Source organism: Sus scrofa, chromosome X (genome assembly GCF_054392235.1).
Source record: "Sus scrofa isolate SSC_HxYL_T2T_F1_AM1 chromosome X, Sscrofa_HxYL_maternal_Yorkshire_Landrace_v2.0, whole genome shotgun sequence".
Classification (NCBI taxonomy): Eukaryota; Metazoa; Chordata; class Mammalia; order Artiodactyla; family Suidae; genus Sus; species Sus scrofa.
The window spans coordinates 42,476,690-42,490,274 of NC_139401.1; the positions used below are offsets into that span (position 1 = coordinate 42,476,690).

The 13,585-nt window shown below is 48.2% G+C and overlaps 1 protein-coding gene and 1 long non-coding RNA gene across 8 annotated transcripts in view; one reads left to right on the plus strand and one right to left on the minus strand.

Moving 5' to 3' along the window:
* The window catches only part of LOC146394564 (uncharacterized), a 504,529-nt gene that overhangs the window by 451,123 nt on the left and 39,821 nt on the right, over positions 1-13,585 (minus strand). The window contains exon 3 of the long non-coding RNA XR_014835337.1: positions 905-1,074. This is a non-coding gene — a long non-coding RNA (uncharacterized LOC146394564). The remainder of the gene's footprint in view (positions 1-904; positions 1,075-13,585) is intronic.
* The window catches only part of LOC146394565 (uncharacterized), a 29,771-nt gene continuing 19,502 nt past the window's right edge, over positions 3,317-13,585 (plus strand). The window contains exons 1-5 of one of the 7 annotated variants that reach the window (XR_014835307.1): positions 3,317-3,411; positions 3,675-4,218; positions 4,294-4,384; positions 7,232-7,467; positions 9,475-13,155. Coding sequence is in view for 4 of the 7 variants with exons in the window: in XM_085007844.1 (XP_084863970.1) it covers positions 7,235-7,467; positions 9,292-9,637 (579 nt within the window). In the remaining 3 variants the exon portion in view is untranslated. Of the gene's footprint in view, positions 4,219-4,293; positions 4,385-7,231; positions 7,468-9,291; positions 13,156-13,585 lie in introns of those variants that run through there. The other 6 variants (XM_085007844.1, XM_085007846.1, XM_085007847.1 and 3 more) reach the window with 6 other exon arrangements.

Sequence of the window (13,585 nt, forward strand, 5' to 3'; positions counted from 1 at the left end):
CGCTCAGTGGGTTAAGGATCCACCATTGCCGTGAGCTGTGGTGTAGGTTGCAGATGTGGCTCGGACCCCACGTTGCTATGCCTGTGGTGTAGGGCAGCAGCTGCAGCTCCCATTCAACTCCTAGCCTAGGAACTTCCATATGCCTCGGGTGCGCCCCCCCCCAAAAAAAGAAAAAAATCTCAGCAGGCTTTAGTTTGCCATATTAGCCAGATTTAGAGCTGAGCCAGCAGAGGACTCCAGATGGATTCAGCTTGAAGAGAGGGGTTTCTGGGAGGCTTGGGGTTCCCATTAAAAAAAAAAGAAAAGAAAAAAGAAACTAATACATGGCATATGAAGCATATATGGAATGTTGGGCAGAGAAAATACTGGAGAGCAAAATAGAAGACCATGAGGAAAACCAGCCTTGCCCATGGCTGATCCTGACCCTTAGCTTAACTAGCTCATGAGCTGGTTGTAAGCAAAAGTCTTTATAACATCGGCATATTATGGGAGTTCCTGTCATGGTGCAGGGGAAACGAATCTGACTTGAAACCATGAGGTTGCGGGTTCGATCCCTGGTCTCACTCAGTGGGCCAGGGATCCGGTGTTGCCGTGAGCTGTGGTGTAGGTTGCAGACGCAGCTCGGCTCTGGTGTTGCTGTGGCTGTGGTGTAGGCCGGCGGCTACAGCTCCGATTTGACCCCTAAACCTAGGAACCTCCATATGCCCTGGATGTGGTCCCTAAAAAGACAAAAGACAAAAAACAAAACACAAAAAACATAGGCATATTATGGATGATGAAGCACCTGCAGTGAGAGTAGGAAGAACAGCCCTTAGAGATTACCTAGTAAACTGTCATGCCTCCTCCAACCCAACACAAGCCCTCCTAGCCACCAGCCCAGCTGGCGCCCCGCTCTGAGCCCTACCGTAAAGGAAAGGTCTTCAGCAAATCCAGGTCTTGCTCCCTGTGCCATGTGATTATTCACCTTGGTTTCTGTGGGGTGTTGGCTAAATAAGGTACTTCCATTTCCTGGTGGTCCCCTAAAAAGCATGTATGTACTGCCCCAGCTCTGTGGTTTGAAGCCGGCTCGTTTACCTGAGAAGGAAAAAGAGCATTTATACAAAGGTTACTAAACGCAATCCTCATAACACCATGAGCAGTGTCTTACTCTTTACGCAGAAGATGATCAGAACATGCCACCCCAAAATATGCCACTTGGGGAGTACCCGTCATGGCTCAGAGGAAATGGATCTGATTAGTATCCATGAGGACGCAGGTTCAATCCCTGGCCTCGCTCATTGGGTTAAGGATCCAGCGTTGCTGTGAGCTGTGGTGTAGGTTGCAGATGTGGCTTGGATCCTGCGTTGCTGTGGCTGTGGCGTAGGCCGGCGGCTACAGCTCTGATTCAACCCCTAGCTTGGGAAGCTCCATGTGCCGAGGGTGCGGCCCTAAAAAGACCCAAAAAAAAAAAAAAAAAAAAGCCACTTTGGTATAGGGATTATTTCGAGGTGAAAGCAAGAGGCAGCAGGCATGGAGGAACTCTCTTTCTTCCTCCTGTCTGCCTAAAACCAGGACTACGTTTCTCTTCGTGAAGGTGCCCCCCTCCCAGCCCCATCCTCCCCCCTCAGCAGGAAGAGGAAAACTGCTCTTCATCACAGGAGGGCCAGCGCCAACTTGAGTCTGCATAGCACGCCTTACTAAATAATCCTTAGCCTCCATGAGTTTCCCCCTTGTATTCACCTTCCCACAATGTCCAGCCCCTTCAAGCCCCAACCCCTTTGGCTTTGTCTAGCCCCTTCTCCTCAAGGCATTACCGTTAGTTAACAGGGCATACAAGCTCTCAAGCCTAGCCGCGCCGGTCTTTGCTCTAGTTCCTTTGCTTTCAGGCCCCAGTCACTGAACCCCGGAGAGGAGAGTGTCCTCTTCCCCTGTGACACTACCCCCCACTTTGCGGATGAGAAATCGACTCAGAGAGAGATTGAGGGCAACACAGCTAGTGCCAGGATTGGGAACCAGGCAGTCTGATTCCCGTCCCTGTGCTCTCACTCTCTCGCTCTTTTTTTATCTCTACCCCCCCCCCATTTATTTCTTTATTTATTTTTCCTCTGTACAGCATGGGGGCCAAGTTACACTTATATGTATACATTTTTTTTTTCCACCCTTTGAAGAACAGGATTCTCTCTTACAACCCAGTTCCACACAGGGGTCACATTACATTCGAAATACATTTTGAGTCTTTTAAATACGAAAACCATACCCAGGCAAGAAAAGGGGCCAAGGAAGCATGAGACGGAAGCCTGGAATCTGCCCTAGGAAGTCTCGGTCTGAGGCACAGGCCCACTGAGTGAAGAGTCTCTGTAAGGGTTCAAATCTCTCCTCCACCTTTCTTTGCTGCACACATACAGGAAAATTCACCTGCGTTAAATTAAGGCCAGGCCACTGTGGGTAAAGCAAGGCAAGGTGCCTGCATTTCCACAAGGACACAGACAGGTAATGAAAAAGAGAACGGACGGTCAGGACCAAAGGCTTGTACTCTGATCGGCTTCTCTAGCCACGTGTTGCTTCTAGTCAGCCGATGATGACAAAATACGGTTTCTGCTGGTCATCCGAAGGCCTCTCTGAAGCCTCGTGGAATCGGAAGAGTGCCGGGCTGTGCTTCTAGGCCACTCAGGAGGGGAAAGCACAGCCAGGACGGGGGAGGGAGGAGGGAGCTTCTACCTTAGGGAGGGTTACGCCCGACAAGGATGCTGTAGGAAGGCAAGGCCTGAGGGTTTCAGACGGCTCTTCCGTTTCTTTCTCCCGCACGGTACTGCTAAAATATCATCCAGTGGCTTCGGAGCCCTGGACCTGGCAGACGTGTTTGGATGGGCTGGGATGATGTCAACACGCACGCCCGCGCCGTCCCAGGGGGCCAAGCTATTTGTCTGCCAAGGAAGCTGCCGCCCACACTTTCATCACGTCCAGGAGACGTTCCGGGAGGTGAGTGTGAGGCTAACATCTGCAGCCCTGACTTGGACAGAGCCACTTGGCCTCACATCATGGGAGGCGAGCTGTACACAGAAATGGCAGATGCTGCCCGTCCCACCTCATTACCCAGACCCTTCAAATGCAAGGCAATTGACGTGCTGCGACCTTAAACATATCATGTGTGTTCCCCATTAATGCAAACTCTATGTTGTGGTGGCACATCCGGGACTTCAGCTCGTTGGTTAATAACACTTCATTAATTTAAAACAAACATTTGAGGCATTCATTAGAAGAGTGGCTACGAAGCTGGGAGCCTGAAACGCCCCTTTCAGGCTTTGCTGAGCTCAGGATCAGGGCACTCCACAGTGACAGACTGTGGCATCGACCTCCGAGATGAGCACACTCATTGGCAGAGAGGCTTGGACAACAGCTCCACAGCCCCGGGGACAATGACGGTGGCGGAAGGCAAGAGAGAGGAGGGGAGGGGGGGGCAGCCAGAAAGGGGGACAGGGAGAGAATGGGGAGGCCGAGAAGGAGGCCAAGAGAGTGGGGAAGGAGGTAAAAGGACCCGGGGAACGTAGGGGGGCAGGGGAGAGGAAGGAGCGGGAGAGGGATGGAGGAAGAGAGAGAAAGAGAAAGAACAACAAATGTGGTCTATCATACACTCACGCATTGGAATTTTAGGGGAAGAAGGGTAACAGAAAGATTTGGTTTGTTTCTTGTCGCAGAGAGGATTTTTGTTGCCACTGCTGCATCTGGCCATCCTCAGCGGCGGCAACTGAGCATTTTGGGGGCAAAAGACCCAGGATAATGATTTAAGTCACCCAGGCAAAGAACATATGGAGGAAAAGGATAGTTGGAGAAGAGCAGATGATGAGACTTTCGTTTTACTATTACGGCTCTAAGACTAGGGAATCCCAAGTTGAACAGAGTCCAAAGGCTTGCTGACCTGATTTTAGTGACATTCCTAATCCTGCCTAGAAGCACTCAGTAATTGACAGCAGGGAGATTTTATTTAAGAGAAAGAGGAGAGAAGGGAAGGACCGCGATCGTCAACGCTGTTTACCACTTGGCCCCCACATGGCACTGAACCAAAAGCAGGAAACGATGTGATAGAACAAACCGGAAATAAAGGCAGGAAGGTTCCAGGGGTTTTGCGCAGAACCGCAGTGCAGGGCTGCCAGCACAGGGGCACGGCAGCAGTTTCTGAGCACTGCAGAGAACGTGCACTCGGACCCCGCGATTCATTGCCCTTCGGGGTGTTTTTACCAGGTATCGTTTTGCTCAGCATTTTTCTTTGTAAAATGGTGTAATATTTTATTTCTGCTGAAAATGATATTTTGGCAGGGAATCACAAAAATAAAGTGAAAAAAGATTAGCGGCTTCGTACTAAAGTTGAGATCTGAGGACCAGCAGCATCCACAGCATCAAGGAGCTGGTAAGAAATACAGCAGTGGGGACCCACCCTAGGCCGACTGATTGGGAATCTGGATATTAATCAAAGCTCCAGGGGATTCGCATGCAGATGAAAGTGTCAGGAGCTCTGGCTAAGAGAAAAAAATGGTGTGTTAACATCTCACATATTTATTTTCCTGAGGCCTTTGTTCTGCCTGAGATCCATTATGCCCAACCGGGTGTGCGCTTGTAACTGGCGCGTGCAACCTCCATGCCCTTCCCCATCTCACGGCCCCGGACAGACACTCCTGATTAATCAATAGTGGGCATCTGGAGCACTGTCCTGACTTGTGAAGCTAAATCTAACTCGGCAGTAAGAGGGAAAAAACAGTGATCAGAGTTGATATCCACGCTTGGGTTTTGTGTGCATATATACGCATGTGTCTGTTTTTATCGGTGCTTCTCCGGGAGTTCCTGTCATGGCTCAGTGGTTAATGAATCCGACTAGGAACCATGAGGTTGAGGGTTTGATCCCTGACCTCGCTCAGTGGGTTAAGGATCCGGTGTTGCCATGAGCTGTGGTGTAGGCCGGTGGCTGCAGCTCCAATTAGACCCCTAGCCTGGGAACCTCCACATGCTGCGGGTGCGGCCCTAAAAAGACAAAAAAGACAAAAAATAAAATATCAGTGGTTCTCAAGCTTTAACATGCATTAGAATCATCTGGAGGACTTGCTGAAACACAGACTGCTAAACCCCAGTCCCAGGGTTTCTGAATCAGTAGGGTGGGGACTGAGCATTTGCATTTCTAACTCATTCTCAAGGCTGATGGTGCTAGTCCAGGGACCACACTCTGAGAACCACTGGTCTCCCTCCTTCCCCTACCCCTCTCCTCCATATAAAGAAGGAATTGTTTTTTATCCCTCCCTTCAGAACTTTTCTCTGCAAGGTGGGGTGCAGTAGCTTGATAGCAGCTGCTTGATGATAGCGGACGTTAGCTGCTTATCCTGTTACACTGAACACAAGTTTTATGAATTTTTTAAAGGGAACACCTAAGAATATTGCCTTAACCAAATGGTCTAACAATGATGTTTTAGAAGAGTCACGTGCGAGAGATGGAAGATGAGTGGGGGCAGGCAGAGTCACGTCGTGTCCCCTAAGTACCATCACCCAGACGGTTGCCTCCCTATGCCCTACTCATAGAACCATGGCAGCTCCTGGGAATCTTGCCAGCAAGGCATGGGTTTTTTTTAGGGGGAAGAAAAAGACAAAAAAAATAAAATAAATAAAATAGAGTTGTTATTAGCACAACAAGGAATTCATGTGCAGACAGGCATCCTTTGGGTTAAAGAACCAATCTCCAGGTAGACTACGTATACACATTTAGAGGTCTTGGCAAAGGGTACTGAGGCTTGGTGTGCCATCGAGGTACTCAGGATCACAGTCTTTATAATGGGATGCTACCTCTGGAGTAGTACAATATAGGGATTCTGACAGGAGGGGTACGCTGTCTGAGATGCATCAGTCTAGTGGTAAAAAGTAACCGCTGACTTTTTGGGGGGGTGGGGAGGACAGAAGGTGAAGAAGAGGAGAGAGTGTGTGGGGAGGGATGAGGCAAGTGTTCAAGAGCAACTCACAGGTTAATTGAGCCTCAGTGCCTTCTGCCAGGAACTATAAGAACCCAGATTGGCGACAGGGAGGAAACAGGATATAGACCGACCCTTGGCAGATGCTGCTGTGTCCAGCTCATATGCTCTCATGTGCGCTGTGGTGGGTTTCTTTTTTTTAGTTCTTTAAATTTTTTAAAATTTTTATTAAAGTATAGTTGATCTACAGTGTTTGCCAAATTTCTGCTATACAGCATAGTGACCCAGTCTCTCTCTCTCTCTCTCTCTCTCTCTCTCTCTCTCTCTCTCTCTCTCTCACACACACACACACACACACACACACTCCTTTTCTCATACTATTTTCTATCATGTTCTATCCCAGGAGATTGGATATATTTCCCTGCGACGTATAGTAGGACATCATTGCTTATCCATTCTAAATGTAATTGTTTGCATCTACCAGCCCCAAACTGTTTTCGTTTTTGGTTTTTTTTGTCTTTTGCCTTTTTTTTTAAAGGCCGCACCCGCGGTATATGGAGGTTCCCAGGCTAGGGGTCCGATTGGAGCTGCAGCCACCGGCCTACGCCACAGCCACAACAATGCCAGATCCGAGCAGCGTCTGCAACCAACTCACGGCCATGCCGGATCGTTAACCCACTGAGCAAGGCCAGGGATCGAACCTGCAACCTCATGGTTCCTAATCGGATTCGTTAACCACTGAGCCACAACGGGAACTCCGCCAAACTGGTTTTGAAATAAGTTCACAGATTCTTTGACATACCTCCTTTCAAAAGGTAGAAATCGATAGCCCTCCTCTTGAGTGTGGGTCAGCATTAACTGATTTGCTTCTGATGACAATAGGATATGGCAAAAATAGATGATGGTGTGTGACTGCCAAGACCAGGCCATAAAAGGCATGGTTGCTTCCTTCTTGCTCTCTCTTGGGTCACTCTCCTTGAAGAGGCAGTTGCTATGTCTTGAGGATTCCCAAGGAGCCCTAAGGAGGGACCTATGTGGCGATGACATGAGGCTTCCTGCCAACAGTCATGCATGTAAGGTATCTTGGAAGCAGATCCTCCAGCCCCCGGCAACCTCTCCATGACTGGAGGCGGGCTAAACCCTTGAATCCAACTTCATGAGAAACCTTAAGCCAGAACCACCCATTCAGCTGATTTCCTGATCCACAGAAACAATGGCATAGAAACAGAAGCCTTTATTATCTCACAAAACGTGGGGGCAGTTTGTTATACAGCAACGAATAATTACTAGAGTCCCCCCTATTCTAGGGCATGCCGACCCAACAGGCACCAGTAACTGTGCCTGAGGGCTTTTCTGGCTGCCGGAGCCCACTCATTCAGCATGCAGGGCCGGGCCGGAAGCAGCAGGGAGTCAACAGCCCCAGAGAGAGCCCTGCTTCGGTGACCGACGGTCTGCTGGACGAACACTCCAGGCTCCTTGCGCCTAAATGTAAAGCACCAGCTTCCAGAGGTTCCCTGAAGAACGGAGCTTCAGGTGCTCACAGGTCAGTCACCTACACATTCATGCGCATTTCCCTGGCTCCCATTCCATTTCCATCTTACTTCTCTACTCTCCTACCTGGAACTACTTGGGATCGCTTCCCCAACAAAGTATTTCTACTCATATCCTTGCCTCAGGGATTCTTCTGGGGTAACTCAGCCGAAGACACCACCAGCTAATGGTGCCTCATCCTTTCTATTAAAATAGGATAAAAATTGTGGGAGAAAAAAAAAAGTATAGAAGGAATTAAGGAAAATTTTTCTTTTTCTTTTTTTTTTAAGACAAAATGATCATTCTTTTTTTTCCTTTTCTTTTCTTTGTTTTTCTTTTTTTGGCCACACCCGCAGCATATGGAGGTTCCCGGTCCAGGGATTCAACCCAAAGCACAGTTGCAACCTACGCCACAGCTGCAGCAATGCCAGATCCTTAACCAGCTGTGCCACAGCAGGAACTCAAAAAATGACTGCTTTTTGTTGTTGTTGTTGCTTTTTAGGGCCGCACCTGCGGCTAGGGGTCGAATCAGAGCTAGAGCTGCCGGCCTACACCACAGCCACAGCAACGCAGGATCCTTAACCCACTGAGTGAGGCCAGGGACTGAACCTGCAACCTCATGGTCCCTAGTCGAATTCGTTTCTGCTGCACCACAATGGGAACTCCAAAAATGACCGCTCTTGATCACATCTTCTTCTAGTCCAACTGTACCCCAACATAAACTCTACAGATCATTGCTACACGTTAGAATGGAAAAAGGATAAAAGAGTTGATGACACCAAATCTACGCCTGCTTCAATCTGGCACAGCAGAACTCTCTAGGGTGGAGTGCTGACCTTAAAGGAAGAGGTTTGGGGTAAACCATACTCTTGATAAACTGCTTTACCTCCCCTCACCCTCTCTGATTTGGGTGTGGACTGCCCTTCACAAAACTTTCTGAATTGGAATTAAAGAAATGCAATTCGCTGGCAGTTCCATGATTCACTTACAGACATTTTCTTAGCTTCACCAACAGAGAAATATGAGTCTTGATTTTTTTGCCTTGGGGAAATGATAGCCTGAGGGAATAAAGCTGAAACAAACAAACAAAAGCAGAGGAAGGAAGGCGAAGAGTGAGGGTCCAGTGGCATTTCAACCCCTGGTGCCCACTGTTTCTGAATCCCTTGGGATCTCTGGTCTTTTTCCAGAGGCTTACCCAAGTCAATAAATTCCTCTTTTACCTTAGCTAATTTGGGGCTGCAAGTGAAAGAAACCCAACATGTAAATATGGATGAATAATATCTTATTTTAATAATCCTGAAATAATCAGGCATGTCTCTTCTCGAACCTCCAGCTCCCCAAATGGTCTTAATCGGGCTAATTGAGCTTAATTTAAAGGTCACCCTTCACCTAGAAAGGAGAAAGAGGATGCACTAAAAAATTATGTCAGATGCTTTACAGAGAAAGTTTCTAAAACTTAATTTTCCCCTTCACAGTTATCTTACAAGGCAGATATTCCCATTTCATATAATAGGAATCCAAGGCTCGGAGAAGTTAGAAAGTGACTTGCCAGAGGTTACCGAACTTATAGTTGGCAGAGCCACAGATGATCCCAAGGCACTTGGCTTGGTCCAAATGCCATTCATCCTTGTCCCTGGCAATGTACCATTCTGCGAGGTCATACTTAACACCCCGTCATTACTTTTGCTTTTATGAATTCCCCGAGGGTAACCCTAAAATGGATCCATCTTGCACGCACGAAAAGATGACAACCATGGAAGATCTCACTCTGAGAAAGTGTTTATCGTTCAGCTGTGAGAACTGCGGTTAACCGACAGTTTCCCTCTTTGGAGTCTAGATTGCCTGGGAAGCCCCAGCTGCTGACGGACCTGGCAGAGGTCATTTCCATCCAGTGTGGGAGCCCTGCAATGAGCTCCCTTTGCTCCAGGCCTCCCCCCTGGGTTGGCCAAGGCTGCCTCAACTACGCAGCACAGACTGAAGCTCATCTTTCTAGTCCTGCTTCTCCATCTTTTTCTTTGAGACCCAGCTCAGCATCATGGCCTGAAGGCTTCGCCTGCCCCATCCTGCTTCCTCCGTCTTGCCTTCCGCAGGCGTTTATCCTCCAGTCAACCATTTTGCTCTTGGAATACCACCCCAGCTTCTGCTTCCGGAAGACCCCAGGTGGAACACGAGGGAACGAATGAGCAAGGGAAGTGGAATTTCGGAGTTCCCGTCGTGGCTCAGTGGTTAACGAATCCAATTAGGAACCATGAGGTTGCGGGTTTGATCCCTGGCCTCGCTCAGTGGGCGAAGGATCCGGCGTTGCCGTGAGCTGTGGTGTAGGTCGCAGACGCGGCTCGGATCCAGCGTTGCTGTGGCTGTGGTGTAGGCCTGGCAGCTACAGCTCCGATTCGACCCCTAGCCTGGGAACCTCCATAGGCTGCAGGTGCAGCCCTAGAAAGAGAAGTGGGATTTCAGGGAAAATCGTCCTTTCGCAAGACACATCTTCCTACACAGAAGTCAGCTGCGGTGGGGCGATGTAATTCTAGTTCTCTAAAGCAGATTGTGCTGAATATACCAAATGGCTTCTCCCCGCTGGAGGGAGTGCCTCCCTGAGGCCCGTCAGGCACCGGTATTTATGAGGCCATTTCTGTCTTAGTGATCAGGCCCTCTTTATGGAGATGGGGTGTTTCACAGCCCTGCCATGGGTATTTACTGTCAGGGCTATTAGAGCCCACTGAGTCATCCAGGAGAGAAATCCAAGTGGATAATTAACATCCTGAGGAAGGTAATTGTGGAACACTTAAGCGTGGGGCCATAACTTCTGGTTCAGTGTCAGGAAGGACAACCCGTAGGGCAGATCATACTTAATGAGTCAGTAGCTACCTAAGATGATTATAAAAACCCAAAGCATATTATTTTTATCACCATGTGCAGGAGCTGTGCAGATTCTGTCCTTTTGACCTATTTTGTGCTCTCATTCCCAGGGAAATGACAGCCATTCAGGAGTGGAGGCAACAAATGATTCTTCTCATTATTCAGGAACATTATATGTCCAAAGTATATTTTTCTAAATAGGAACCTTGTGGGGCGGGAGCTCTTCTCCTTTATCCTCATGAGTCGATTTTCTGTTGTAACTGCGAACACTATCCTCCTTCTTACTTCGGGTGAAGGGAAAGAGGGGGACTCCTACATGTTACGGTCCACAGATGGGGCTTACATGTGATCATTAAAGGGACAGAGGTTGGGTTTGACCTTGAAAAGGAAATCTGGGAGTGGCTATTGTGGCTCAGCCGGTTAAGAACCCAACCAGTATCCATGAGCATGTGGGTTTGATCCCTTGGCCTCGCTAAGTGGGTTAAGGATCTGGTGTGGCCGTGAGCTGTGGTGGAGGTCGCAGATGCGGCTCGGATCTGGTGTTGCTGCGGCTGTGGTGTAGGCCCGCAGCTGCAGCTCCTATGTGACCCCTCGCCTGGGACCCTCCATAGGCCATGGGTGCAGCCGTAAGAAGGAAGAAACAGAAAGAAAGAAAAAAAAAAATCTGGAGCCAGTCCTCTTCAAATAAAGGCGGGGGGTGGGGGGTAGAGGCATTAGGACTGGGGCAAATGTCCCAGGGACACAGCAACTATCTCGTCAGTAGCTTTAGGCTTCCTCAACTGCTCTGCTAGTTTCAGACGCTGAGGGTTTCCATGCAGCTGCCAGTTACCCCTGAAGAATGTCATTCCATCCCTGCTCATCTCCCGCAGTTTCCTCTCTTTATCCTCCCGCTACAGTACATGTGTCCTACTCACCGGGTACACAAGACACATCACGTGCTACCACAGCGGAATGGTATTAGTCCGGGTCCTCTGGTAAGCAGACGCTGAGAATGAGTTAAGAGTGTCACACGTGTGTGGCGGAGTCATGCCCGGGAAAGATAAATGGAGAGAAGGCAGGTTTAGGCACAGAAAGACTTCAGACCGTGATATCAATCAGACTCCTTTGAAAGGAAAGAAGGAAGGAAGGCGAATCCAGCAGGCAGAGCCTCGGAATTCGGTTGGGGCTGGGATAAATCTGGTCAACACAATGGAGAGCAGGGAAGCAAAGACTGTCCATTAGCGAGTCCCACCCTGGGCCGAAACAGCCAGGCCCTAAATTATTCCGATCATGCTCGGTCAGCATCTAGGGGCTGAGACCAGCATGGGAACAGCATGGCCTTGGCTCAAAGGCTGCAATGGATCTCAAAGGTGCTGCAGCTGGAGGCTGTCAACTAGCCAGCTTCACAACCGATGGGCAAGATTTTTATGGAGGGGGGGGATCCAAGAAACATACCTCCTCGTCTATCAGGATTTCAACAGCCTGTATCGCAAAGATTCATTTCTTGATCACGTTACATCATCTTCATGCATTGGCTTCTATGGTTCTATTCTATTTTGCCCTTAAGTTTAAGACCCAACCCAAGACAGCAGCCACCATCTGGAGCATTCTGATAGCTGTGGTAGAAGAATAAGCTCTAGTGGGTTTCACATAAATAAGAGCTCACGGTTCGTTACCCAAAATGGGTCCCATGGTCCCATCTAACCACAAAGGGATAGGAAGTTCAGTCCAACCCTGTATCTGGAAAGTGGGGAGCCTGAAAGGAGCAACATCACTTCCAATTCATTGTGGGCCCAAGGCCATGTTGGCCCCTGAAGCCTGGTCGGGACTAGTTGCTACAGCAGTAGCTGGCACAAGAGGTGGAGCCCAGAACATGTGCAGCAATGCCCAAGAGGGCTCTGGAATGCCAAATTTCAATTCTGCTATGAGAAGTAGGATTACCGAATTGTCAAAGATACAACAGAAGGGGAGCAGAATAGGCCAGCCCAAAATATGCCTCCACGGCAAAAAGATTAATTTGAACTGATTATTTTGAGAAACCGCAGGCAAAGGAGAAGCTCTGAAAACTGAGTAGAAGTTACTCGTTTGCCACGTCACACCAATGAGAATGACCATCATTAAAAAGTACAGAAATAACACATGCTGGAGAGGGTGTGGAGAAAAGGGAACCCTCCTGCACTGCTGGTGGGAATGTAAGCTATGGAAAACAGTATGGAGGTACCTTAGAAAACTATACATAGAACTATCATAGGACCCAGCAATCCCACTCTTGGGCATATATCCAGATAAAACTTTCACCCACATGTTCATTGCAGCATTATTCACAATGGCCAAGACATGGAAACAACCCAAATGTCCATCGACAGATGAATGGATTAAAAAGATGTGGTATAGATAAACAATGGAATACTACTCAGCCATAAACAAGAACAAAATAACGCCATTTGCAGCAACATGGATTGAACTCTCATACTAAGTGAAGTCAGAAAGCGAAAGACAAATACCATATGATATCACTTATATCTGGAATCTAATTATATGGCACAAATGAATCTTTCCACTGAAAAGAAACTCATGGACATGGAGAATAGACTTGTGGTTGCCAAGAGGGAGGGGGAGAGAGTGGGATGGATCGGCAGTCTGGGGTTAATAGATGCAAACTATTGCCTTTGGAATGGAGAAGCAATGGAATCCTGTTGTATAGCACTGGGAACTCTGTCTAGTCACTTCTGATGGAGCATGATAATGTGAGAAAAAGAAGGTATATATGTATGTGTGACTGGGTCACCTTGCTGTACAGTAGAAAATTGACGAAACACTGTAAACCAGCTATGATGGAAAAAATAAAAACCATTATATAAAAAAAGAAGTTACTCACTTATAGGAGACATTTACCTTTATAAGGGAAGCAGCCACTTCTGAGGGGGGGGGGGGTCTCCCTCTCTGTACCAGGAAGAGAAGAATGACTCTAAATTATGAGAGAATCTTATCAGTGGCAAGGACCTAAATCTGCAGAACCACCTTAGGCTTGTGATTACTGTGCTTTTCCTGGTCACCTCCCATAAGTGGCCTCCCCTTCAGCCCTCTCTTTCCTTTTATCTTTAGTCAAGACGGCATTTAAGCCTGAAATCTAAGCCACCTCACAGAGTCACTCATTTTTCTCTGAATCTCTCCCTTGTATATATGTCATTACGCTTCTGCTTGTTTTTCTCGTTAATCTGTCTTTTATTAAAAGGGTCTCAGCCAAGAACTCAGAAGGGTAGAGGGAAAACTCTTTTTCCTCCTCCACATAGCTC